The 25,099-nt window shown below is 38.8% G+C and overlaps 1 protein-coding gene across 1 annotated transcript in view; it reads right to left on the bottom strand.

The window, feature by feature from the left end:
- LOC128384387 (phospholipid-transporting ATPase ABCA1-like) overlaps positions 1-25,099 on the bottom strand; it is a 136,343-nt gene that overhangs the window by 89,707 nt on the left and 21,537 nt on the right. Inside the window, exons 9-18 of the mRNA XM_053343934.1 lie at positions 24,617-24,756; positions 23,761-23,877; positions 20,399-20,596; positions 17,436-17,641; positions 16,809-16,985; positions 8,932-9,154; positions 4,522-4,743; positions 1,574-1,778; positions 784-900; positions 171-342 (exon numbers count right to left, since the gene is read on the bottom strand). Coding sequence (XP_053199909.1) covers positions 171-342; positions 784-900; positions 1,574-1,778; positions 4,522-4,743; positions 8,932-9,154; positions 16,809-16,985; positions 17,436-17,641; positions 20,399-20,596; positions 23,761-23,877; positions 24,617-24,756 — 1,777 coding nt within the window. The remainder of the gene's footprint in view (positions 1-170; positions 343-783; positions 901-1,573; positions 1,779-4,521; positions 4,744-8,931; positions 9,155-16,808; positions 16,986-17,435; positions 17,642-20,398; positions 20,597-23,760; positions 23,878-24,616; positions 24,757-25,099) is intronic.

The following is a 25,099-nucleotide window of genomic DNA, read 5'->3' as shown; positions in this document are numbered from 1 at the left end:
AATACCCTCTCAAAAAAAAATGTCACTCACTTTGAAAAGCAGTGACCACTGAATGAATGTAGGTACAGTTCAGTCTGCATTGTGTCCAACTTAGATTAGTTGCATCCTGTGAAATTACATGAATATTCAGCCAAGTGGCAAAGCATGGCAAACTAGATGATGCAACTTGCATTGTGGTTGTTTTTCCAGCTCCGTTGTGGCCAAGAAAAGATGTGATCTGATTTTCATAAAAGTCAACACTCAGGCCGTCCACGGCAAGTTTCTTCCCAGTCTTGTAGATTTTGACAAGATTGCGGATCGAGACCCCGGCTTTCACATTAGGTGGCGTCTTCTCCAGATATTCTTAAGAAACACATGCATACATACATTAAAACAGAGAAACAAAAACAGAAGCAGGTAAAGACTAATTATCTATCAATAATTATCTTCAATGATGTATGTAAATATTCCTCAAATTCATATGGTCAAAAATACTGATCTGGCCTTTTAAAAACACTAGAAGACAAAAATAACCAACCTCACTATCCTGAATGTTAATTAGAATTTGTGTTTTTAGCTCCTAACTAGAAACTTTTCCCCTCAAAGCGTCAAGCTCTATTATCACCTTTTTCTGACAAGTAAGGTGCTAATGTTTGTTTGCGACCCATCCTAATTAACTTACACATCTTATTAGAAATATGTTCACTTTTGGTACACCTCCTGCCTTTCGAGAATACATAATAACTAGATGTGTTACACAGTGCCTACACACAGCGGGTGATGAAATGACTTGTTATTTTTTACCATTATGTGCACTGGAATCCTTCAGCAAACCTGGGTCAACGTCAGTCACAGAGGCCGTCCCACACCAATAAGATGCAGTGAAAGGGAAGTACCATGGCTTAGGGATTCCATATTGGCCTGGGATCAAGCGTGGAGAACATTATTCACATTTTAATAACGGCTTGGCTTGAGGGAATATGGTACTTTACAGTGTATGTTTCCTCTAGACAGCCTGGCACAAATCCTGTCTTCTTTTAATTAGAGTCGATGAGAAACACATTAAGACTATCCTGTTAGGACAGCTGCATTGACTATTGATTTAAGTTGCACCAGGTGAATGAGTCTCATGCAAGATGAGCAAAAAAGTAAGTTAAAAGTAAAAACCACCAAAATAAATATTTTCAGACAACTGTAATTCAGTCCTGTGGATATCAGTGTGCATGAACCAGAGTCTACAGCTACACTAGCAGCTCTGTGAGGCTGTACTTAGGCAGCAGTGTGTTAAGCTAAATGCTAACACCACCATGCTTACAAAAAACATGTTGACATTCACCGTCTCAATTTTAGTGAAGTGTTCATATTTGCTGATTAGCACTTGACACAGAGTACAGCTGAGGCTGGGAATGTCATGAATTGTGCACATACTTGGTCAGTTTTGGACTAATTTAAATTTTGACCTAATGATGCCTCTAGATGAACAACAGAACAAAAATGATTGAACCTCTGAGGATCATGTATGCCTGTGCAATATTTCATAGCAATCCATCCAATAGTTGTCAAGATATTTCAAACGTATTTCAAAATAAAATACCTGGAAAGACGTTTTCAATGTACCAGGTGAGAATCCAGTAGAAGACAGCATCAAACAGCATCATGATGATGGACACAATGAAGGTGTAGCGCTCCCCCTCTTCTGGACTCTTGCCAATGTTGGACCACTGAATACCGATGCCTTGCTCCTCGTACTTGGCAAAGTTCTCACAGCCGTAGCCGAAAGCCACGCATGACAATAAACTCTGAGGATGAAAGACGCGCAAGTAAAACATCCACAGTTAAAATCTACAAAGTCATGTTTTATTAAACTTCTGGCTTTGCAGTCACCCTTGATGAAGTCAGCTGTTGTCTTTAAATGTGAGATCTTTACTGTCTGTGCCCAAGGTCACACCTATAACCGGTTGATAAACTATGGCAACAGACAGAGGAAAAAACATCGACACAACCTTGAGCATGTTTTGCTACGTGTCATCTTTGTAAACATTTGTAAAGGACTAAGAAATTTAGACGGAAAACAAATTTCTCTGGAATAGTAAATAGAATCATACATCCGTGTCCTGCAAAGTATGATTTGTTGGATCTTTCCTACAGTAGGAAATTGCAAATGATGCTTTGCCCACGAGACATCCTGTGCCATGGCCTATCACTCTGCATTGCCATGTTGCCTGCCAGCTGTTTTATCATGCCTCATTTGCTCACAGCATTTTAACTCAGCAGCATTCGCTAGAGCTTCAGAGACAAACCATCATGGATGCCGTCTACTCGATATTATATTATTACATAGAGAATCTGAAAAGCTTTGCAGTGACTAGCCTCTCTCTTGCCTGGCTACTAACACTCCCGGCAACTTCCTGTGTTGTCCTCCACTGCCCATCTACTGCCAAGCAATCAGCAGTCAGTCAGTAGATGAGGGGTGACAGCAGGGCTAGTGGGCACCCATCCTTGACCTCTGTATGAAAGGCTGACAAAACGACAGGAGCCACTCCTTTTGGATTTGAGAAAAGGGCATGAGTTGGGAGGCAGACAAAACAAGCCTCCTCTACTGAACACATGTCAGCACTGCGGATTCAAACCCCTATTCAGCTGGCTGCAGACAAAGAGCATTGTTAAGAGGAAGAGTAATCAGAGTTCCTGCACTTTCCCTTTCCTGCATGTCATTTTCTGAGACATTGTCAGGAAGGAATGACAGAGGAGATCACAACTGAGACAAATCTGAAGAAGTTTTTTTTAAAAACTGTGCTACACAGTTCTCCCGAGTTTCTCTAAGTTTTGTTAGTCTCTCACAAGAAAACTGATTTTGAAAAATAAAGATGAGACCAACAGCATGTATGAAAATGTCAAAGGAGTCACATTACTGCAAAAAAGTATGAACAAACGCTCAGTATAAGTCATATATGTAAATCAGCTACCAGAAGCCGCAATTATTTAATTCCTAGAAAAGGGAAACCTGATAAGTTGAATTATTTTGTTAGATTTTTTTTTTTTTTTTTCCAGGACTGGGAGATTAACAGAAACCATGTCTAGTATTTTCAGGATATGAAAGAGCCCTGGACTCTCTCTTGTTTCCACTTCAGAAGTTATTGGAGAAAAATAGATAAAGTACAGTAGAGTAGATAGGCAGCTGGATTGTGAATGTGCCCTGTCTTACATTGGCCCTATGATACACTACCTGTATCTCTCCTTTTGGCATACAGCTGCAATCAAAATCTGTTCATATAAATTTAGGTGATCTTTTTAAAATTTGGTTACGATTATAGACTTCATTATCAAGGACAATGTGGAGGAGAATTCGTATGCCTTGGCACGATGTAGTTTCATTTGAGCTGAGAGAGGGGAAAACCTCTGCACACGCACACACACATCTCTGATAAAGTGTAGGGAAGAACTGGATAGTGGTTTGGTCAGGGGAACATTGCTCATGCTAATTGGGCTGGAGGCCTATCCATCTAGCTGGAGCAGGGGGAAAAAAAATCTCAGTGCCAGGGGGGAAAACCTTGCAATGCCACTTTGTGTAGAGATTAAATAAGGTTTGCAGTGCTTCATATGCAAAATGCCTGCCTAACCTGCATGCGGTCTGTGAAAGTTTCATAAAGGAGAAAAAATGACATGATGACTCACTCAAAGATAATTTGAGCTAGTATCTTAGCGCTGCTTGTGGGCAGAAGTGAGTGAATGTCAGGTGCCAATGTAAGATATTAATGACAGCTATATTTTTCAATTTGATAAATAAGAAACATGAGGCTGTTATTACCACCCACACCTGATACCAAATTGACAAACAAGAAAAAATAGCCTGATTGAAATTCTGGAAGGTGATGCACTCGCACGCACGACAATGAAGATTCAAGATTTTGTGTGTCTTTGTCTGCCGAAAGGACGGCTGGAGGACAAATGATAGCAGTACTGCCATAAAGGTCACGCAGAAAGGCTACACTGAAAGTTGAGCAATGGTGTACTATTTATCTTTATCCCTCAGAGGATAGGAGAAAATCCCTGATTTCCTCTGTGCGTCTGTCTAGTCTCTGCTTTTATGTAAATGTTTCATGATTCTGCCACTTGAGTATGTCCTGTTTTAAACAAAATCCTTCAGGTTTTTGCCAAAAAAAATGTGAGAAAAAAATTAAAACAACACAATGCACAGAGATAGTAAATGTTTAACACAATTCCTATATGCTAATGCCTTGTGATTTAAACTGAACCGAAACCTCAATTTATCTTGGAGACAGACACTTCACACTTCATTATCAGGAGACTTGTGCAGGCGATAACAACAAATCTCTTAGAGTTATCATTGGCACTGGGACTACATTTATTTCCTTTCATACTAAGCAGGGCCAATAAAATATGGCTTGAGCCTGTTTGGATTTAAAAAGAACAGGAAATGATTATGATTGCCAATGTGGAGGGGGAAAAAAAAACTCCTTTATGTAAGATAGCAGCCAGGAAATATATTAAAAACCATGTCGGAGCTAAAGACAGACTTACCACAGCAACCTTGGCCCCGAAACCCATGACGTCCCTCCAGGCGTAGCAAAGGATGTGTGGCAGGTAGAGGACAAAGTAGATGAGGCCACCGCACGCGGCCGCTAAGTTGGCCTTAGAGAAGAAGACGCTAATGAAGAAGCACTGAGTGATGGTGGCCACGCAGAACACCAGCAGGAAGACAAAGATTACCGTGGGGTCGCTATATTGCAGGACTTTGCCGTACTGTGTCAAAAAAGAAACAAATGAAAGGCGGGAGAAAATACAAAGAAATGTGAGAGAACAGCCAGTTTCATGTCAAAAAAAGCCGGAAAAAAGCTCTGCCAGGATTTTTGGAAACAGGGAGATGCAAGAAAAAGGATTATAGCTGATTTTTACAATTCATAAGGCAGAGTAAAAGAGTTTACAAGGATTACATATCTGGTGTAGCAAGATTAATGATACGTCTTTACATTTTTCCTGTTGACTCATATATTATGTAATATGAAAGTCATTAAAAATGTCACTCTTTTACTCTGCTAGTTTAAAGGAAGACCTTCTCTAATTTCAGAGAGCTACACATGAATCCATCTATTGTCCCACATTACACCATGAGGCCAATGTCTTCTCTGAGCCTAATTCAAAAAGGCACTACTGTAACTGCAAGGGTAATGGTGCTATTGTAATGGATGCAATTATGATTAAAAACCTTATAGGGGACATTGTTACATTCAGCTGTATGAATGCTCATTATAGAAACTCTTTTAAACTCTCAAGTACAACTATGTTCTTGAGAGTATTATTTTGAAGAAAGCTCTCATTAATCTGTGATGCCTCCAAAAGTAGTGCCGGGTCCTCCTTCAATCATTGATAAATTAATCTGAAATCACCTTGAGTATAAGAGAAAGAAGAAGAGCGCTGATGGCCAGCGGCAGCACACTGGACACTGCCCAGCTCAGCCAATAGATGGCATTTCTCAGGCCCATGATCCTCACAGTCTCCTTAAGCCTTGCTTCTTTCTCGGCGACGATACCCTTAACGATCATGGCCACAGAGTAGATCCAGGCTAAAGTCATGTATAAGGGAAGGGATCGTGCCAGAGACCTGAGGAACCTGAAGGATGGAGGAGCCAAACCAAACCAGACATTGACTCCATTTACACCTCTTATCAAAATGTAACCTGTATATCTATACTCTATGGGGATGACAACTGATCACAGCTTTTTATTTATAGCCAATATTATTAAGGGATCTCGTTATCTCAATTTGGCTTGGCTTGTTTGAGCTAGCAAAAAAAAAGAAGCAGATTTGTGTAACCTTTAAACTTGTTGAGCAGATCTTTTTGTCTTAAATGCATCAACAGATTGGCCACTTTGGGGCAGCAGAAACAAGCTGTGAACACACAACTGACATATCATCTTTTAAGTTCAGAAGGTTTCAGCAAATAGGGGCTTGTTTACACATGGAGCATATGTGAAGCAAAAGAAGCATTCATATGGAGTCATGTTTCTGACCATCTGTCAAGTCCAGTAATTACTTTCCTTCTATCTATCTATCTATCCATCTATCCATCTATCCATCTATCTATCTATCCATCTATCCATCTATCCATCTATCCATCTATCTATCTTGTTTTCTTGGTTGTTGTTGTTGTTGTTTCCATTACTCCTGAGGAAAACATCTGGCTGCTAAAGGCCTCGCTATATTCACCTAGAAGCTAATATTGTCCATCTGCTGTTTTGTGTTGAGCAGGGAGTGTATTAAAACTTTTTTTTTTTACTGTTGGAAGCAAACCTGATACTAGTGGTGAACGTGAACCACAACATCCAGTGTGAAGTTGAAGGCTGTAAAAACAAAGAAATGAGCTGAAAGACACTCGACAGACGCTCCATAGAGATGAGGGGATAATTCTCTGTGGGTTCATCGCTATGAGCAACCCCTTTCACATACCATCCACCTTTAAGACTGTGGTCATATTGCACAGACCTTTCACTGTGCATTCATAATGTATTTAAGCATTGTAACATTGTAATGCTGTAGTTGTTCAAGGTGGAAATGAATGAAGTGGAGCATAAGGTACACATATTTGCATCTGCAATGCACTGGAGTACCATAAGAAGCAAAGAATGGAAAAGTACTGAACATCTATACTATTATTGAATAAACATACTTATTTACCTCATTTACCTTTCACCACTGCCCACTTGTGGTGCTGTATAACAATAATTTCTCTGTGTATTTATTTTTTAGTCCTTGATGATTGATGAGATGTCATTAGCTGTCATTCAACTGTGAAGGTGTTTTCTAACATTTGCATACTTTTCTGACAGTGTGTGTTGTTCAGGTCAAATTAATCAATTTTAATGACAAACATGACAAACACATTTGAAGGGTGACACCGTGTCACCCTGTTTGTGGGAGGAAATACAGTATGCATTGATCGTCACTGATTAGTGTTCCTTTTTCGTAAAGAAAACACATGACACCTTGATTCAGCTGGTGGAGGACTGGAGCCAAGTGTGGGTGCAGTATATATATATAACTCTCTGGCTGCCATGTAATAAATGCATAACCTCCTCCATAATGGAAGGGAAAACAAGTATAAAATGACAGAGGACTCAGGTGCAGATGACAAAACTGGTTGGTGTCACACCTAATCCAGATACAGCCGTATAATAATTAGCATTTGATTCGCTATTATTATTAATGTGCTGAAAATGGCTGTGAAATTATCATTTAAAATGGGCTTGTGATCTGAATACACATCGTGTTCGCAGTTGCTCCTCCAAGGCACTCAACTAACTCAATTTATTGTTATTAATGTTTACAAATTGTTGATGGCTTGCAAACACATTAGGCTGATGGGAAATTACATTTCACCCAGCTGTTCAAATATCAGTTTTTATTTACCAGCCGCATTTCCCAATTAAACTGCAAAAATTGATTAGGTTGATCTAAAACCATTCTTTTTGATTTCATTAACAGGGCCTAGAGAACAAGGAGTCACTGAAGGCTGCGCTCTATCTTAAGGAGACCGATAATAATGTTGCTACATCGTATGTCACGGGTCTCCTTTTTGGTGATAACTGCGCTTTGTGCATCTTCTCTCAATCGATGGTAAAGCAAAGCGTCAACCCCACAGATAAGCAAGGCCGTTATATCCCATTAAATCATTGATTCACCAGAGCAATCAATATATAAACAACAAAAACACACTCCCACTACCTAAACTATAATGTCAGTCCAGAAAAATTATAATATACAAACTGCACAAAACCACTACTATGCACAGTATGTACATTTTCTTTAGCCTCCTCTCTGGGAATAACACCAATTCCAGTGATAGATGGTGTTAGGCCCATGAGATGATTTTACTTGCAGTGTGTTGTATATCATGAGCGCCACAATGCGGAGGTAGGATTTGCTTGTCTTACTTTAGGTATTGCTCTTTTCTACTGTTCTCACCTTTGTACATCATGCATGCCTGCGGTGGCTTGTGAAATATTACACAGATATAGTAAATGTAAATGCAGTGCAATTATTAAAATGAAACACTGTGCTCTCACCAGTATTCCCTTGTTTAAATGTTTACTATTAATCTTATTTGTTCCTTGTCAGTGGATCATTTTTCACACTTCTTTCTTCAAATAGTTAAAAAAAAAAAAAAAAAGTAAACAGGATGGCAAAAGGTGGACTCTAGGACCCCTCTCTGAATTTGAGGTCCTCTACTCCTCCCACTCATGGTTATTACCCTGCAAATGAGATTTGACGTGTGGTGAAATAGTGCACAGCGTACCACTGGCCAAAGATGATTAATTTTCCTTGCAATCATGGAATTCCACAGTACCAAACATTCATTGCTCAAATTGCATAACAGAAGCCTTCTTTACATATGGAGAACAGAGGAAGAGGTGATGCAATTACAGGAAATAAAGGGCAAATACAACTGGCATGATTTTAATTTGACTAAATTGCAGTTTTAGTTGCATGCTCAATTAATTAGCCCGAGAAAGCTGATTTGAAGAATCACGGATAATGATTTTGATTCTGTGCTCATTAATTGGTTATTATTAACAAGGGCAAGAACACCAAAACACAAAGCATGAGAAATTATTTGACCTGAATGACCTGAATTAGGGGCATTCCATTATGTGGTTGGATGTAAATGGTTCTGCTGCATTTGATGGATTTTACAGTGTTCTTTGCTATGTGTATTTTGCAGGTTTCTTATGTTAAGAGATAGCTAGAATGATCTCTTACATGAAAGTGACTCAAGACACAGCCATCTCCAAAACAAATGAGACTTTTGAAAAGATTTTTGGGCCAAAAAGTTCAATTTATATGAATATTAATTTGTTGGATGGATAAAAAACAATAAACATACAATTCATATGCTTTGTGTTTTGATACTTTGCATGCTTCTTTTCCACTGACCTTAACCATGATACTCATGAGCAAACACGGAACTGTGAGCAGAACAATGTTCTCTATGAACCTTGAAGACCAAAGGGCACCGTTTTGAATGCCAGCAGCACGCAGCACTTCCTTGAGCCGCAACTCCTTCTCATACACCAGGCCTTTGATGGTCATACACACAGTGTACATGAAGGCCAGAACCAGGAACATGGGGAGGATGCCTCCAATACTTGAGATGAAACTAGTCATAGAGGGAAGCAATCAAAAAAGGTCAGGATTGCACATTGACAAAGGGAGTGTAGATTGAGAGAAAAGACTTTGATAAGGACACTGCCTGCTGGGTACTCGTGAGTTTTTAATATGCTGTTCATTCCCTGTGTGTGTAGGATACTCTGAGACACTCATATTTTCAGAAATGCTTGCTTTGAAATGAACCGTGCCTGATTAACATCTATAACTGATTAAAATGTTGCATTGCAATAGTGAATAAAGATGACTGTGGAAGCGAAGAAGCGGTATGAATTCCATGTTTGTTTTTTTTTGTTTTGGGGTTTTTTGCCTTGATGTTTCCTATTTGGCCCAAAACCTGACCTGTTACTGAAAAGACGAGCAAAAATACAATTTACTACACTGTTGAAAGCCGATCAACAGCAGATTAATCATTGAAGTCATTTTTAAGCAGATATGTTAAACATTCAGTGTGAGGATGTTCCACTTCCCTTATATCTTATGTGCTAAAGTAAACATAATATCTTTGAGTAGTAGTTTTACAGTTAATCATATTAACTCAAATAGGCAATTTGCTGACATCACCATAGGCTTTGGAAGGATTTGATGGGTGTTATTCAGTGTTTTCTTACATTTTTATAAAACTCATGATTGAGACATGAGGATTTACAGTAATAATAAAAAGTAATCATTTTAATCAATCATATATTCTGCCTTTTTGTGCCTGTAAAGTCAAAGGAGGTTAAAACTATTTTGCAGATACTGAAAAATGTTACCGTCATGGTGGCCAGTCACGCAGTTGTATTTGTGGATTCAAAGCCACTTAGGCAATTTCATTTTTACACTGAGCTAACCTTCATAAACTTTAGCCATTTAGTGCTGCACCCAGTGCCAAGGATGATGTATGATTTGATGCAGTTACAACACAATAAGGCGATATTAAACTGGCTTCATAATGCCACCAAAATGCCATGTCAATATCCTCTCCTCTGCCAACATAACAAAGTGCTTCCTCTGCTTTATTAGACAGTGAAGGAGAGATATCAAATAGATTTTGACAAAGTATAGATTTCACATATCACTTATGCTGGCGCTGCACACACACTGAGAGGATATAAAGTAAGCAAGGCACTGCTCGCCGCTGATGTATAGATGGAGCACAAAGAGAAGAATATGTGTTGTCAGAACGTTGCTCTTCTTTTCAAGCCATTTAACATAAACAATTCATCAAAATACGTTTCAATTTGCATGGAATTAATTTGTCCTGTAACAGTCTGGATTCAAGTTATTTTTAAAAGCCTCCTTTTGAATTCCTGCCAACTCGGAACGGCTCACTCAAACGTCTACTTTCCTTAATTGCTAGTTAGCCCAAGATAAGTGTGTTTTTTTTTTCAGAGGGTGATTTCGAATTAGTAATTTGTTTTTTTTTCCCCTCATAATTTCATTTATTTTCAAAGAGCTGTAAATTACTGGACGATTATTGTCTTTTATAAAGTATTTACTTGCCCTCTTTCTATTATCTTTCTGCGGCAGCTTTTATTTTGGTTCCCAGGCGCCGAGCAAAACAACATTTATACAAGAACATACTCTCTTTTTTTTGTTTTGTTTTTGTTTTGTTTTTTATTTCAGTCAATGCAAAATATTTAGTATAGACAGTTTTGTCATTAAATCAACAGAAGATGGAAGTATTGGATGGGTTCGCAAATATAACAAGGAGATTAAGTTAGTTCCACTGCGGCTCAGAGGAAGTTTAGTTATATGAGAACTTGAATGAGAGAGAGAGAGAGCGAGAGACAGAGAGAGAGAGAGAGAGAGAGAGAGAGAGAGAGAGATAGAGAGAGAGAGAGAGAGAGATAGAGAGAGAAAGAGAGAGAGAGAGAGAGTCTTGTTTTTAAGGACACTTCCCTGGCCCTCATGGGATGGATCATTTTCAAAGGAGGCCTTGAAAGCCGCAAGAAAGGATTGGCTGACGCTGAGTTTCGAAAAGGTTCAGACTAAAACCAAAATCCCTTACAAGATTACATAAATAACATTTCCTCTTTCAATCTGGGAATTAAAACTTTACCACCAAATTGATGCGATTCAACAAATAAAGTTATCTGATATATTACCTTTTTTTTTTTTTTTTAATTTTATAAGGAGGTAAGCAGCAGCCAGCAAGTAGCAACTGCATCAGGTTGAATACTAATTCTGGCATTATGTGCTCCTGACTCAAGCCTAACATCTCTGTAACAGCTGACAGCCTGTGTGAGTTAACTCCTTCTGTGACTTCCAGCACTGGAGGGGGAGCGATCAGTCATGCACACCGTGTCTGACACTGACAACCTTGCAACCAGATATTCTTGAATTATACATTCGCTGATCGATCAAAGGTGCTTAAGTAATAGAACTCCAGGCGGGTCTGTGTTACAGGGCTCCGGTTACATTGGCAGCCTGACCTAAATTTAGGGAAGCTAGAGGACTGATTTCTCAATAAATCGAGAGAGAGTAGAGCACTGGCTCCCCAGAGGTTGGCCTACTATGCTTTAAAAAAGCTCCCTGTCTTATTTTGAGCAAATATACCGTATACTTTTACTTGGCTGGCTGGAAATAAGCTATTCATTTTAGGGAACAGGCTTCATTATTCAGTGTGGATTATCTCATTGCTGGTACAAATTATTTTCCAAAAAGAGAAATGCACATGTTTTTTTCTCCAACAGCAAGATCACATCTACACAATGAAGTATAATGATGCAAATGATGAAACACAGTTTTGAGAGACAGCTGGAATAAAAATATGTTTACTTAAAAAAATTAAATGATTTTATTTAATCAACAGCACATTAAAATGATGATGGCCTCCAGTTATCTATTGTCCCTGAGGGCATATTCAGATGTCTGCCTCTGTAAAGAAGTACAGTACAGTATGTTAGAGTAATATGTAAACGGGGACTAGAGAGAGGTGAAAGCAGGTTGTTTTATCTCATGTCTTTGTATGTTTTACATTATATTAGTCAGTTATGTCTTATGTCAAAATGAAGGAGTCCCCATGTGCTGCACTTTCTCATAGTTCAGTTCAAAGCTATTCACAAACTGTTCAAGGTCAGCTGTGGTTTTTCAGTAGAGCTTGACACTGACTTTACTTGAGAACAGTCTGTATTTGTGCTTTCTGCTAGTTAGCATTAACCAAGCTAAACTAAACTAAATTCAATTATTAAACCATCATTAAATGTATCTTGTTGAAGTCATTGCATAGATTGTATTTAATCTGCCCTAATATACACAATTTATAGCATTTTATAGAAAATGTTGAGCCAATTTTTCAATTTGGCATCAAATAAATAATTTTTTAGAAGTGGTTAAAAATATTCGGTGTCCCTTACATTATGACTGCACCTTCACTTGTTCTTTCTTTATATAATGACACACAGCTCTGGCAGAACACCAGGGCTGCTACAGTGTTTCGCTTTGCATCTAAGACACAATGTGTCCATGTTTAGCACAGTGTTTTTTTTGTTTCCTAGGTCTTTTGTTGAATGAACATGCTGTTCTTCGTGGAGGACTGTCAGCAAACCCTTTTGAAAGCTCACATTTAATTTAACCAAGTGCTGCTGGATAAATGCTTTAAATATAAGAGATTAAAGAAAAGAACAGACTTGTGCTTTTTTAGTTCATACTGATAAAAGTAAATGTCACTTCTACAGGTTTTTGAACGCTGTTTAAACTAATATTCCCTGGAAATTAGTCAGAAAATCACACTGCGAGGAGGAATTGAATTTGATCTTAAGGTTTTTTGAAGTTTTTCATAGGAACCACTGCGCAGGTTAGTTCAGGCTCATGTTAAAAGGGTGACATTTTTGCTTGTGGCTGATGTTGCAGATGCTTCAGCCATCAAACCCTCTGTTGCACACGCTTAATGTCATGTTCAAAACACATTTTAAAAATGGCATGACAAGTCTCCACAGCTTGTGTACCCTTCTTAATTTAATGCAGTATCAGCAGTATCAGCCTCAGTATAACTTTGATGGAAACTAGGCAATTAAATCCCTGAGCATCTTAATCCAAACGAAACAACGGTCTGAAGTTATATCCTGCTTGCAAAACTGTTCAAACTAATTCTATATGCATTAGCACAAGAACTTTAAGTGCCTGAACAATATGAATACTGCAGCATCTGCCATTGGGCCTCCATCTGATGCTACAAAATATCAGGTCCAAATGAATGCACAGCTTTTACTGCACACTCAGCTCTGGCACTAATCACCATGTTGATTTACGACTCAACCATTCCTTCATTTGAAAAGAATAAGATATCATTTGAGTAGTCTTAGTAGGATAGATCAATATATAGCCTATTTTGTATATGTCTCTTTGCTCCCCACTATTTTGTTGTGTGAGCTGGTTGATTTTAAAAAGTCATGAATTTGAATCAAAACCCTTTTTGGAAGAGGCTACAAAAGGGGTCTTTTAGTCACTAGGGAGTCATGCAGGGAATATTTTCTGATCCAGTTAATACAGTGTGTCACTTGACTTTTAATCACTGCATGAAACAAAACAGCTGATTTTCACTTGTTATGAGCTTCAGATGTGCCAAATATGCTCTACAAGCTCAATCACTCTCACTACTAAATAGATGTAGTATGTTAATCAGGTTAATTAGCTCATATAGATGGACAACAGGATATCCATCAGACATCATTGTACTCATGTCCACTACAGGCCTCTGTTATGTATCGGTGAAAGCAGCCTTAGATGCTTCAAGCCCATGTGAATGTGAAAGACCTTATTGATAGGGGAGCACAGCCTCGGGATTCAAACAAGAGATGCCTCTGATTCCAGAGCGTGAGATGGTGCAGGGGCCGCTGATAAAGGACCAGTTTATGTGCTATCAGGACCCTGCGGGGGTCGAGATTTATCCCACACCGTCATCTCAGGCGCTGCGCACAATGTGAATATGAAGAGAGCGGGGGAGCTAATACAGTTTGGTTATCTCGAGTTCAGAATGCCAACAGGGTCAGCTGTGGTAGAAGTGGCCCAGATTGCTGATAGTTCTCTCTGTGTGTTATAGCTAAAGAAAAAAACTGTGAGGAGGATCTGAGGACCATGAAAAGGAAATTATTTCTACAGGTGTGATGTTGCAAGTATTCAAGGTCAGTGGAGATAATACTGTGTTGTTAGTAACATTCATCAGTGGATTTTATCAAAGGAGTATACTTATTGTTTTTGTGAGTTTAAAAGGGATTGATAAAGGATAAACAGGTACTGTATGATGATAAGGCCTTCTCAAAGAAACTAATAGTCTAGTTAACCCTTTCATAAGCTTCTCAAAATAAGTCTACATGATATATTCAAACCTAAAAAGAAGGGTAAACTGAATTAAAGGCCTGTCGTTCATATGCAGTTGAATAAATGAATAAAATGTTTGTTTTTGGCTAAAAACCTCAAAACATACTGTATATTTTCATATGATACTGCTACTGCAACCACAGACACTTTCTACATCCTTTGAGTTTGTATACATGTACATTATTTATTCAATGTAAATAAGGTGGAGAACATTTTTAAATATTTAATATCACATCTTGAAAGTCTATCTAAATGCTGTAAAGTTTTTTGTGAAATTACATTTTAAAGTCAGATTAGACCTTTTTTCTCTAAAGTGAAAAATAGTTACAGCAGACCACAAACATGTTCATCTGAATGCACAATGTTCTGTCCTTCCCTGTGGCTGGAGACACAGCTCTGGATGAAAATAATTACTGCCAAGGTTCTTCCCCCCATCACGCCTCTGTGTGTTTTAGTGCATCTTCCTTTTGTGTGATTTCACTCTCAATTATTTATGAATGAAATAGCAGTTTTCAAGTGTTAATAATTTATGGAAAGGCCCAAATGGCTACGCAGGCGAAAGAGTAAATGGTGGAGGGACTGAGGGTATTGCATTGCTTTATGGCTCCCATTTATCTTCTGTAATTATTAATCCTTTGTTTAAGAAACAGGAAACTGAGGCAATGAGGGCCGATATTGGCAAATAAGATGTACCAAGACTGTCTAATTTCATGTTATTATCACAGCAATGAGTTGTAAAAATGAAGGCGCAAACAAATTGGCAGTTTTTTTTCTTTTCATTTTGTGCTTGAATGCAAGAGAGCACGCTACCTCTGAGGGACGCAGTGGTATTTCCGTTAGCGTACCCGGAAAAACAGGATTAGTAAGCAAATGCACACGCTTAGAAAAAAAAAAAAAAAGTTAATTACAGGAATATCAATCATATCATCCATCTATAGTTCTTCTTCTGATGCAGAGAGGATGATTTTAGTTGATTCAAAAATACAGCATTCCTCTTTTGATGATTATCTCCACTGGGCGTAGGATTTAGTTCAACATCCTTCCAATTAGTACATCTGAAACTATCCTATTGCATGGCATGCCAAAGCAACTGCACCCACTTAGCCAATTAAAACAGATAAGACGTGTTTTATAAACCAGGTTTACTAAATCAACCACTGAATAAATTGCAACACTGTGAAGCTGCATTTAATCTGGAAACCACAATGTAAATTTAAATATGGAAGAAGTCAGCACTTAATTGAGGAAATGATTAAAACCCCAGATAATAAAAAAGCTATAATTTTGAATGTTTTTTTTTCTTAACTTTGGTAAAGGTTATTATTATTACAAACATGTCTCTTAGCAACATCATCCTTGTAGATAGAAGTTTCTTATAAATATATTTATCCCCTGAAGGTTGTTTCACTGTAAATTCATGTTGCATATGTTTTAAAATTAGATCCCTAATCTGAGGAAGTGCGTTTTCCCGCTGGATGCGACTATTTTGTGTCTACTGAAAGGGGTGTATTATGTTGTTGGACTTAAAATCTCCCTGGTAATTATCTTCTCTCTTGATGGCATCACTGGGTTTTCACTTTATTAATGGAGATCATAATGTTGTGTGGATGGGAGTAATTTCCCAGGCTCTGAGGAAATCTTGGCTGTGGAAGATTCGGAGTGATACCACATCGTTTCTGTCCCTAGGTGAATGATACAAGATGAAACATGATAGAAGCCTGTGGACACGTACACAAAGATCGAGTGCTGCTATCAATCTTTGCAAATGACTGAGCTACGTGAGATGGGGGGGGGGGGTTAGATACGCTCACTTTGTTGAGAATCAAATATCTCAGAAATACAAGGAAGAAAGGGACTCATGGTGGTTGCTTAAATAATTCAGCATCCATCAACTATTCAGGAATTTCCTGTGGTTTGTCTAAAATCAATAGTTTTGGCCCACTGTTTCCCTTTTACTGCCTTCATTCATTCTGTGGTCCCTTGCTGACCCTCAACTCATGATTAAATGTATCCTGAAGGATGTCATATTTTTATTATTGACTTTTTTTCACACAGACAGTATTAGAGGAGTTGCCTTAGTCCCCACATCTATGATTAGCGATAGCATAAAGCAGAGCAGAGGAGCAACGCAGATATAAAGGAAAGGAAAGACAAATAAGAGAAAGCATCTTAAAGTTTCCACAGGGAAATCTGGAGCTCCTAAGTGACAGATAAGACCATAACTCAACTTATGTGGTGGCAGTGAGTGGCAACTCCCCTGAGTGAGCAGAATGTTATTGATGTAATACCTCCTTCCTCTTTTTCTAATCACAAGGCTGACAAATAAAAGCTTTTGTACTCACGCGTCATCCACAAAGCAGGGGTATGGCATTTGCTGGGCAAAAACACCAAGCGTTTGGTTCTTTGACGTTTGTGTTCGTATAATGCCGTGGTCCATCATATCCTGCAGGTAGGCAAAGCCTCCCCATATATAGCGCAGGTCGTTAAAGGAATTGTCTCCGGCCCCAGGAGACCATGACCTTATTAAAAGAAGACACATCATGATCTGTCTTAGCAAAGGGCAACAAAACTAGAGCCAAAACGGTCAGAAATACTGTCAGAGTATCTTGACTGTTTATAGAGGTCGTATTTTACCATAGTACACTTTAAAAGACAATAAAAAAGAGCTTAGCTTCGCATAAAGACATGAATCAGGTGGAAACAGTAAGCCCTGCTCTATCCAAAAGGTAAAAAATCTGCCAACCTGCTCCTCAAGCTCACTAATTAACATGTTGTATCTCATTTGTTTAATTACTAACCATTATCTTTGGACAGAGCCAAGGTAAGAGAGTGGTATCAATCTTCTTGTCTAACTCTTGGCATGAAGATGAATTAACACAATTCTCAAAATGACGACCTATTCCCTAAACAATACCTACGGACTGTGTTATGACAGTATTTGTATAAAGCAGAGTAGCTGAGCTACTTACCTGTCTTTCACTGTGTTGGTGCGTTCTACCTCATCGACGTCCATGCGGATTGTGTACTTGACATAAGGAGGTGGCTGGCTGGAGTCTGGCTGGAGGTTTTCAAAGATAATGCCAGCCCAGTACGTATCATTCTCCAGAAGTTCCAATGCTCTGGTCACCAGATGGCTTTCATTGGCAGCTGCCTCAAACTTGTTCAGGTCTAAACACTGTCAGCAAAAATAAATATCACAAAAATGCCTTTAAGAAAATGATTCTACTTTTATATCAACTTAATCTTTTTACAGTAATTCATTCACTTTTTAAATGTAAATCTTAGAATCCACAAAAATGGAAATGAAACAGAGGCAGGCATGAACTCACTGGCAGTATAGCAGATGGATATTTAGCAAAAAAGTATTACTAAGCTATTGACTAAACCATGCAGAGTGTAGTTCCAAATTATCTGGAGCTGCCAGGGGGTGGGAAATGTTTTGGGCTTCAGCAGAGACAAGCAAATGAGATACAGCCTCACTAGCACTCCCTGTTCTGTAGCCTCGTCACTCTGTTTCATGAGACGATAATGAGCTAGCCATCCTGGGAGGCAGTCACACCTGACAGCTGTCCACACGTCAGTGCTGCAATAGTTTTATCATTTCTCCCCCAGGATTCTCTACTCTGAATTCTATATCAAGCTATGGTGGGAAACAAAATATCACAGCAAAAACATTTGTTCAGTGCAGACTAGTGAGGATATCACAGCACTGGAGAGGTATCATACTGTAATCCCAGATTTTGCACCACTGTCAGACTGTGTATGTTGGCAATTTTCACAGATGACAACGCTACATGCTAATAGCCACATCAGTTGATTGGAATTAAAACATAATAAATCTTCACTGAACTAAGCAGTAGAACATTTTAAGTATCTACAGCAACATATTGCTGTCTAATTTCACATGGTCATCTGTTTTAACCTGCTTTCTGTACCATATTTAAATAATAGCATTGTACCTTTAACAACTATGATGTTACAAATTGGAGAAAAAACATTTCTTAGACCCCCTCCCCATCTATCGAACCGTTGGGCCAGCGGCTAAGGCTAAGCCTTCTGATATCAACAATCTGACTCAGACTGAACTGAGAAACTGCCCTCACTAATAGCTTGCCAATCCCATATTGGCCTAATTTAGAGAAGCACCCAGTGCAACACATGCAGTGGTGGATTCATGATTGCATCATGCTTGCATGGGCTGTATGGGTGCTGTCGACAGACAGTTAAATGATAGGATTAACATGGGTCAAAATCAACCCATCTAGGAAGTGCTTGGGGGATATAATAGTTTACACAGTCATCTTCAAATATCATTAAGGTTGACATGTATAGAAGTGTCTTTCTTGTTTAAGCAGAGCATTACTGTTGAATATTGCAGGATTCTCAATAAGCAGCAGACTAGACCATTTGTATTTAACATTAGTCATGGCAAAACATTGTCATTATTTTTCATTCTCTATAAAACGTCTACAAATACACACACACACATATATATACACACACACGGTACACATAATATGCCTTTTTATATTTCATCCACTGAAGTATGATGTATACACACAGACATGAGGAGGGCACAGAGAAGGTTGTCTAATAACTGTCTCTATCCCGGTATCTATTTTGAGAAATGCAATTTCCATTAGGAAAGAAAATAGATTACATTTGAAATTTCATTGGCCATGTACGGCTAACCCCAAGGGCCCAACCTACCATTGTACTTGCCTATGGATTGATACTATGTGTGTGTGGCAGGGGGTGTGGGTGGGATTTGTACATGTGTTTGATCACACAATGTAGAGAAAAAGGGTTTTGCTGCAAACTGTGCCACAGATCAATACATCAATGTCAACTGTGTGTGTGTGTGTGTGTTCCTACTTAGAGACACCAATCTGTGTCTGTGTTACAGACTCACTATAGTACATAACAATGTTTTTTCATTATTATCATGCAAGCAAACTAGTGACAGATATTCCTGTGTATTCGACAGTTTGCCAAGTCAAGGATATTAAAGTTTAATGAATGAAAGACCAAAGTCTTTTCCTTTTTTGTTATGCACAAACGCTGTTAGACTGAGCAAGATGACAAAATCTACATGTCATCTGAAAAAGTCTTGATTTTGGCTTTAACAGCAGCATAGTACAGACACAGCATGTTCATTCAACAAAGGAACTAAGAAACAAAAAAGCACGGTGCTAAACATGGACACATTGTGTCTTAGATGCAAAGCGAGCTCGCATACTGCAGCAGTGCTTGTGTTGTTGCCAGAGTTGTGTGGAAAGAAAGATATGAGAATAAATGAAGGTGCAGTAATAATGTAAGGGATATAGAACTTTTACCAGATCACTGTCTTTACTCTGTTGGTGAAACTGTGCAGTAATGAATGAATGAATGAATAGCTGACACTGCAAACTGTTTACATATCCTGACCCGAAAAATATATTGTCATCTATATTTAATGTGTAAGATGCCGCTGCACCAGCTCAGCTTGGCTTAAGTAAGCTATTCTGGATCTTGTCTTTAGCAATCCAACAACTCAGGAAAGAGAGCTGATACATCAGAATTTATCATCTTACTTTTATCGAAAGATAGTTTTGGTGGAGCACTTTAAAAGGTCATACAGCACTTACTTTTAGTGCTAACTCTTATCAATGAATCCACTTGGGTAATATCAGGTGAATCAGACAAATAATACAGAGGTAAAAGAGAATAGTGGAGGGAGGGAAGAAAAAATAAACATATTTAGAGCCAATTTCCTTACCAGTGAGAATTATGTTTCTAAATATCTCAAATGCTGTAGAAAAGCCAATTTTCTTAAAACCACGTTTCACTTTAATGAAGAACTCAAACAACCCTCTGGTGCATGGGAGAGCTGGTAGCCATGTTTGTGAGGTACTTTGTATTTAATAAAAGCTTAAACAAAAGAATTACATACACCAAGGAACTTGGAGAGAAGCTTCAGGATTTGGGTAGTGCTGTTGTAAACATCCCGCCAGTCATTGGGCGGCATGCCGGCTGGACGATCCTCTGGAGGCCCGTTGTACAGGAAGTTGGCCAGCAGCTCTGCTGTCCATCCTGTGCCGCTGAGACGCTCGTTGAGGGCAGCAGCAAACAGTGGACTCGCCAGCAAAGCCTGATTTCAAAGGCAAGAGGATGGTGTTTAATTATAGTTATTCAGGTTACTAGTGAGAGGTTTAGAATCAATGCAGCATGGATGCAATGTAATCTGAATGAGGGCTACAGGGTTTTAGACCATAGTGTACCATTCATATTACAAGAGAAAGCATGCAAAGTCAGCTTGTTGCTGAAATCCATTTTTACTGCAGAATTAATTAGGAGCTTTATGACACTATTAACTTCATGCTATAGCTGAGGTTCTTATGTACATCATGCAATATGCATGTGTACACACATACACACCCAAATATGCATATTTGCATGGTACAGACATACATTAAGACCCGGAGTGTGAACATATATTCAATATGATGCTGATTAAACTCTGCCTGTGCACAAACACACAAACATACAAAAGACAAGGACAAAGCAGACACAGGAAAAAGCAAAGCTCCCCTCTCGATCCCCTTCAGTTCCCAACATGGTAAGAAACATGTACTGTATGTGTATCTAGTTTAAGTCATCTCAGGTCATGGATTAAGCTGCAGTTGCTCTTATGATGCAATGAACTAGTAAAGGTGATATGTTGATCTGGGATCAAATATAACCTTGCAGGCACATCATGTCTACATGTAGTTTTGTTGCAAAAAAACAATAGATCCAAAATCCACAAAGATTAGCTCTTGCATAGTGAGGTAGTTTTACTCCCACTGGTTGATTAAAATGTGTTGCCCTCTATTTAATACCGACAATCATTTCCTGCACTCCCACACATTATTTGCTTAGTGTTCTGCTGCTGTGAATTTAACACCCAAGTAATATGACACTGTTACTGTTATGACCATGTTACTACATTAACTAAAAATTAAACATACCAGTGATAATTTACCTGTCCTGTCCACAGGGAGTTACTGAGAAGGAGCTTAATTCCACTGAGAGATAAAATGTTGTTTAAATCACTCCTGTCAATAACATTAGTGATTTCAGAACCGAAACTGCTCAAGACACTGTGCAGCACCTTTTCTATCCAGCACCAAGCCAAAAATAGTCTGTATTCCAGATTGATCCCATGTAGTTGACTTTACCATTTTTGGCTTGCATTTAAAACTGGACTAAACAGTGTGACTTTTTGGCGAGCAAAGGGCACTCACTGTATGTCAACTGAGAGCTTGGCCTCTAAAGTGCAAAACTCTGCGTTGAGATTCAGATATATTCCGGCCAGTGCGCTCAGTGGCATTTCAGTGTCAACACTTCTGATGATATTCTGCTTAATTTAAGGACAAAGCGTCAAATTAAGTAATCTCTATGCTGCAACTGACCTTTTAAAAAATCAGTACATCCATCTTTGTGGGTGCCACATTAAGGACAAGACACATTACAAAAAAAAGAAAAAAAAGTCTGGATTTTTAAGTCTGTAAGACATTTTGAAGTTGCAGCACTATAGTCATGCTGGCAAATTATTAAACTGCCTCACTATTTGAAATCTTGATCCAGCTGTGACTAAATGGCATTTAAGCCAAAAAAGTTTCACATATGCCACTCAATATTGTTGGTCAAGTGTCAAATGAAATTATTGGTCATGACCGGGTCTTCTACTGAGGAAGTTAGGTGAAAGGTTTCAAGTACAACAGTCTAGACATGTTCTCAAACTGCACTTTAAATGTAGAGGCATGGGTAGTTATGTCTAACATATTTTGAGCCACTTTTATTTCTAAGCCATTTTACACTATATGATATAGACTGTGTCCTTCTATTCAGCTCTACACCCTAAATCTTCTATCTCAAATGTAGTTGTGGTTGTGATGGATAATTGCTCCATCAACGTAAAATGTGTCTGCGACCTTGAAGGACCTCTGAAGATGACAAACCTTGAAAGACACAAGCTTCATAGGATGAGCTGGAGAGAAAGAGAGGGAGAGAGAGAGAGAGGGGGAGAGAGGGAGAGTGAGAGAGAGAGAGAGAGCCAGGCTGGAAGAAAATGAAGACAAAGGAGGATTGCCGGCCCATTTGTGTAAAGGTTAGGGCTAGGGTAATGAATACCCTGGCTATATGGAGCTCCCAATGTCTGCTTCCCTCTAGCTGCCTATAAGCTCATTTGGAGTGACACTGGAGTAATGTCAGTGTCAAGGAAATACAGCGAGAGGCAAAGAGAGAGAGAGAGACAGCGAGAGAGAGAAAGAAGGAGACATGGAGGGAGGGAGAGAGAAGTGGTGGCAAAGTGTCCATGTCCTCTACTTCTATAGATAATCCTTTCTGCCAGGATGGAAATTATCCTGCACTTATCCATAATTACTTTCCTCCTTCGGTTTCTATATCTAACAGAAGGTGCAACAAATTGATATACATGACATGTATATTCTCACCTGCGGTATATATAAGGCTCACCATTGTCTTTTTTTAAAACAGATTTTTACTGAGAAATAGTTGCATTTTTAAAAAGGAGCTGATGGGTTTTCCCCACAAGGATTTTAGTGTACAGTATCTCCCCATGCTTTCAAAAGTCGTTATGTTTTGTACAAGAAGACACATTGCCACGGTCTCGCAGTTCACACAGCTCATAAAATGCAGTGGAGACAAGAAAAATGAACAAAAAACTGCAAATAAGCTGCTTATCAGGTGCCAGACTCATTCTAAACTAAACAAACAAGAGGGCAAGAAAGATGGCGCCTGTAAGAAAGATGGCACCGCTGGGTGCAGACGCCATCCTGGCTGCTCTGCTGAGATTGCGCTTATACCTTTGAAGCTCCGACAGTATTTGTACAATCTGAATTTCACCTTGGATTCCTTGCATTGATTCATTTTTTCTATCTACATTACAAAAGGGACCTTTGTTCGATGTTATACCCCTCTGACTTGCTGGTTATATCGGCGCTGTCACTATGAAACAAAGGAACCAATACCAAAAACAAATAAGTTAGAAAACAAACAAAAAACTAAATAACTGACAATGTTGAGCTCCCGCTTTGTACTGTACAAGGAGGCAGGGAACAGGATAATGCAAAAATTGTTCTTTGACACTATCCAAATAAACATACTGAAGGTTAAACCTCATCTATACAACTTGAATTCCTGTAAATTATGTTTATATAATTTTCATTATTCCCTTAAACTAGATGGTTCATTTTTATAAATACTTAAAGTTATATTTGATTTCTAAATCTATTTCAGGTGCAATCTTACCCGTAATGTATTGACTTGGGTACTATTCTGAAAGAAATCCCAGACGCGTGGCCCAAGTTCGTCCCATGAGTCGGCCAGTTCTTTTAACATAGCCAAAGCATTGAAAGTGCTGTTTGCCTGAAACGAAAAAGAAAAACAATGTTTAACAACACATTCATCTCACCTTTGCCTGACTGAAAGCATACCCGCTGAGCCTCTTCTATTCACCCTGAACCAATTCAGACATGTAAGTACTCCACATGTGCACATTTCACCTAATCCCTGGAGAAACTCATCACATTGTAACACTGTCACCCCCTATGGTGACAAATGTAAATGGGCTTATTTACCCCTGAACATTGACTTGTAAACAACCTGACTGGTGAGAAGAGGGCCTCCTGTGCCAACGCTGAGTCTCTCGCTGTGAAGTCGGCAGATTTTGCTCCTGCTCATTATGTATTTCCAATGAAAAATCCGCACCGCCTGCTTGTTGTTTGTTTTGCTCATGCAGTTATCAAAAATGATAATATTTTGTAAAAAAAATCATGTCATAAAAAGACATCACAATCACCAGGTTCCATAAACGGCCCTCCTGACTAACTATTGTTTGATTTGCTTTTCCTCCCCAGGTGGTAACGTTGTGTGGTGATTCATTCTCCCGCTGGAGGCATCTTCACACGTATACCTGTAATTGGCCTGTTCCTATGCATACAGATAAATATACATACAAATATCTTATCCTTTGTAGCTTTAGCATAAAAAAAGAAGTGATTTACACATGTATGAGAATATTCACCTGCCTGAAAAGTCAGTGTAAATATGTAGTAGGCTGGCATATGTGTCTCATATTTACAATCCTCCCTTTCTTTCAACTTACCTCTTCCACCATGAGGCGAGCAGCAGGTGTATCAGGTGTGTAGAGGACTTTCCCTTGCAGTAACGGCCTGAAGGTGCTCCAAATGTAGCGCAAACCAGGTGTGCTCTCCAGGGTGTCGACGAGAGCTTGACAAAAAGGATCTATAGAAGTGAGGTGAGAAGACAGAGAGAAGTCAAAGTGAGTTCAAGAAAATACCTTTAAATTTCCTAATCCTGGGTGCATTCTGTGCATAGAGCTCTTTCATGGGACAGGAGGGAAGAGGAGAAAGCAGCCGTTTGATCTGTGAGAAATCATTGAATTTGCAGCATCCAAGAAGCAAACACGATAAATATTGCACATAAGCTTGAGATTCATATGCGGCTACCATAACAACCCTCTCAATACTTTTTCTCAACCCAGAGTGAGCAAACACACTGTAGCTCTTACATCTTGACCTTATCGTATCATCATCATATATTACCTAACCAGTTTTATAATTTTGTG

This window comes from Scomber japonicus, chromosome 22 (assembly GCF_027409825.1).
Source record: "Scomber japonicus isolate fScoJap1 chromosome 22, fScoJap1.pri, whole genome shotgun sequence".
In the NCBI taxonomy this organism is placed as follows: Eukaryota; Metazoa; Chordata; class Actinopteri; order Scombriformes; family Scombridae; genus Scomber; species Scomber japonicus.
The sequence above is the reverse complement of the archived record's forward strand: the minus strand, read 5'-3'. Positions and strand labels throughout refer to the sequence as shown.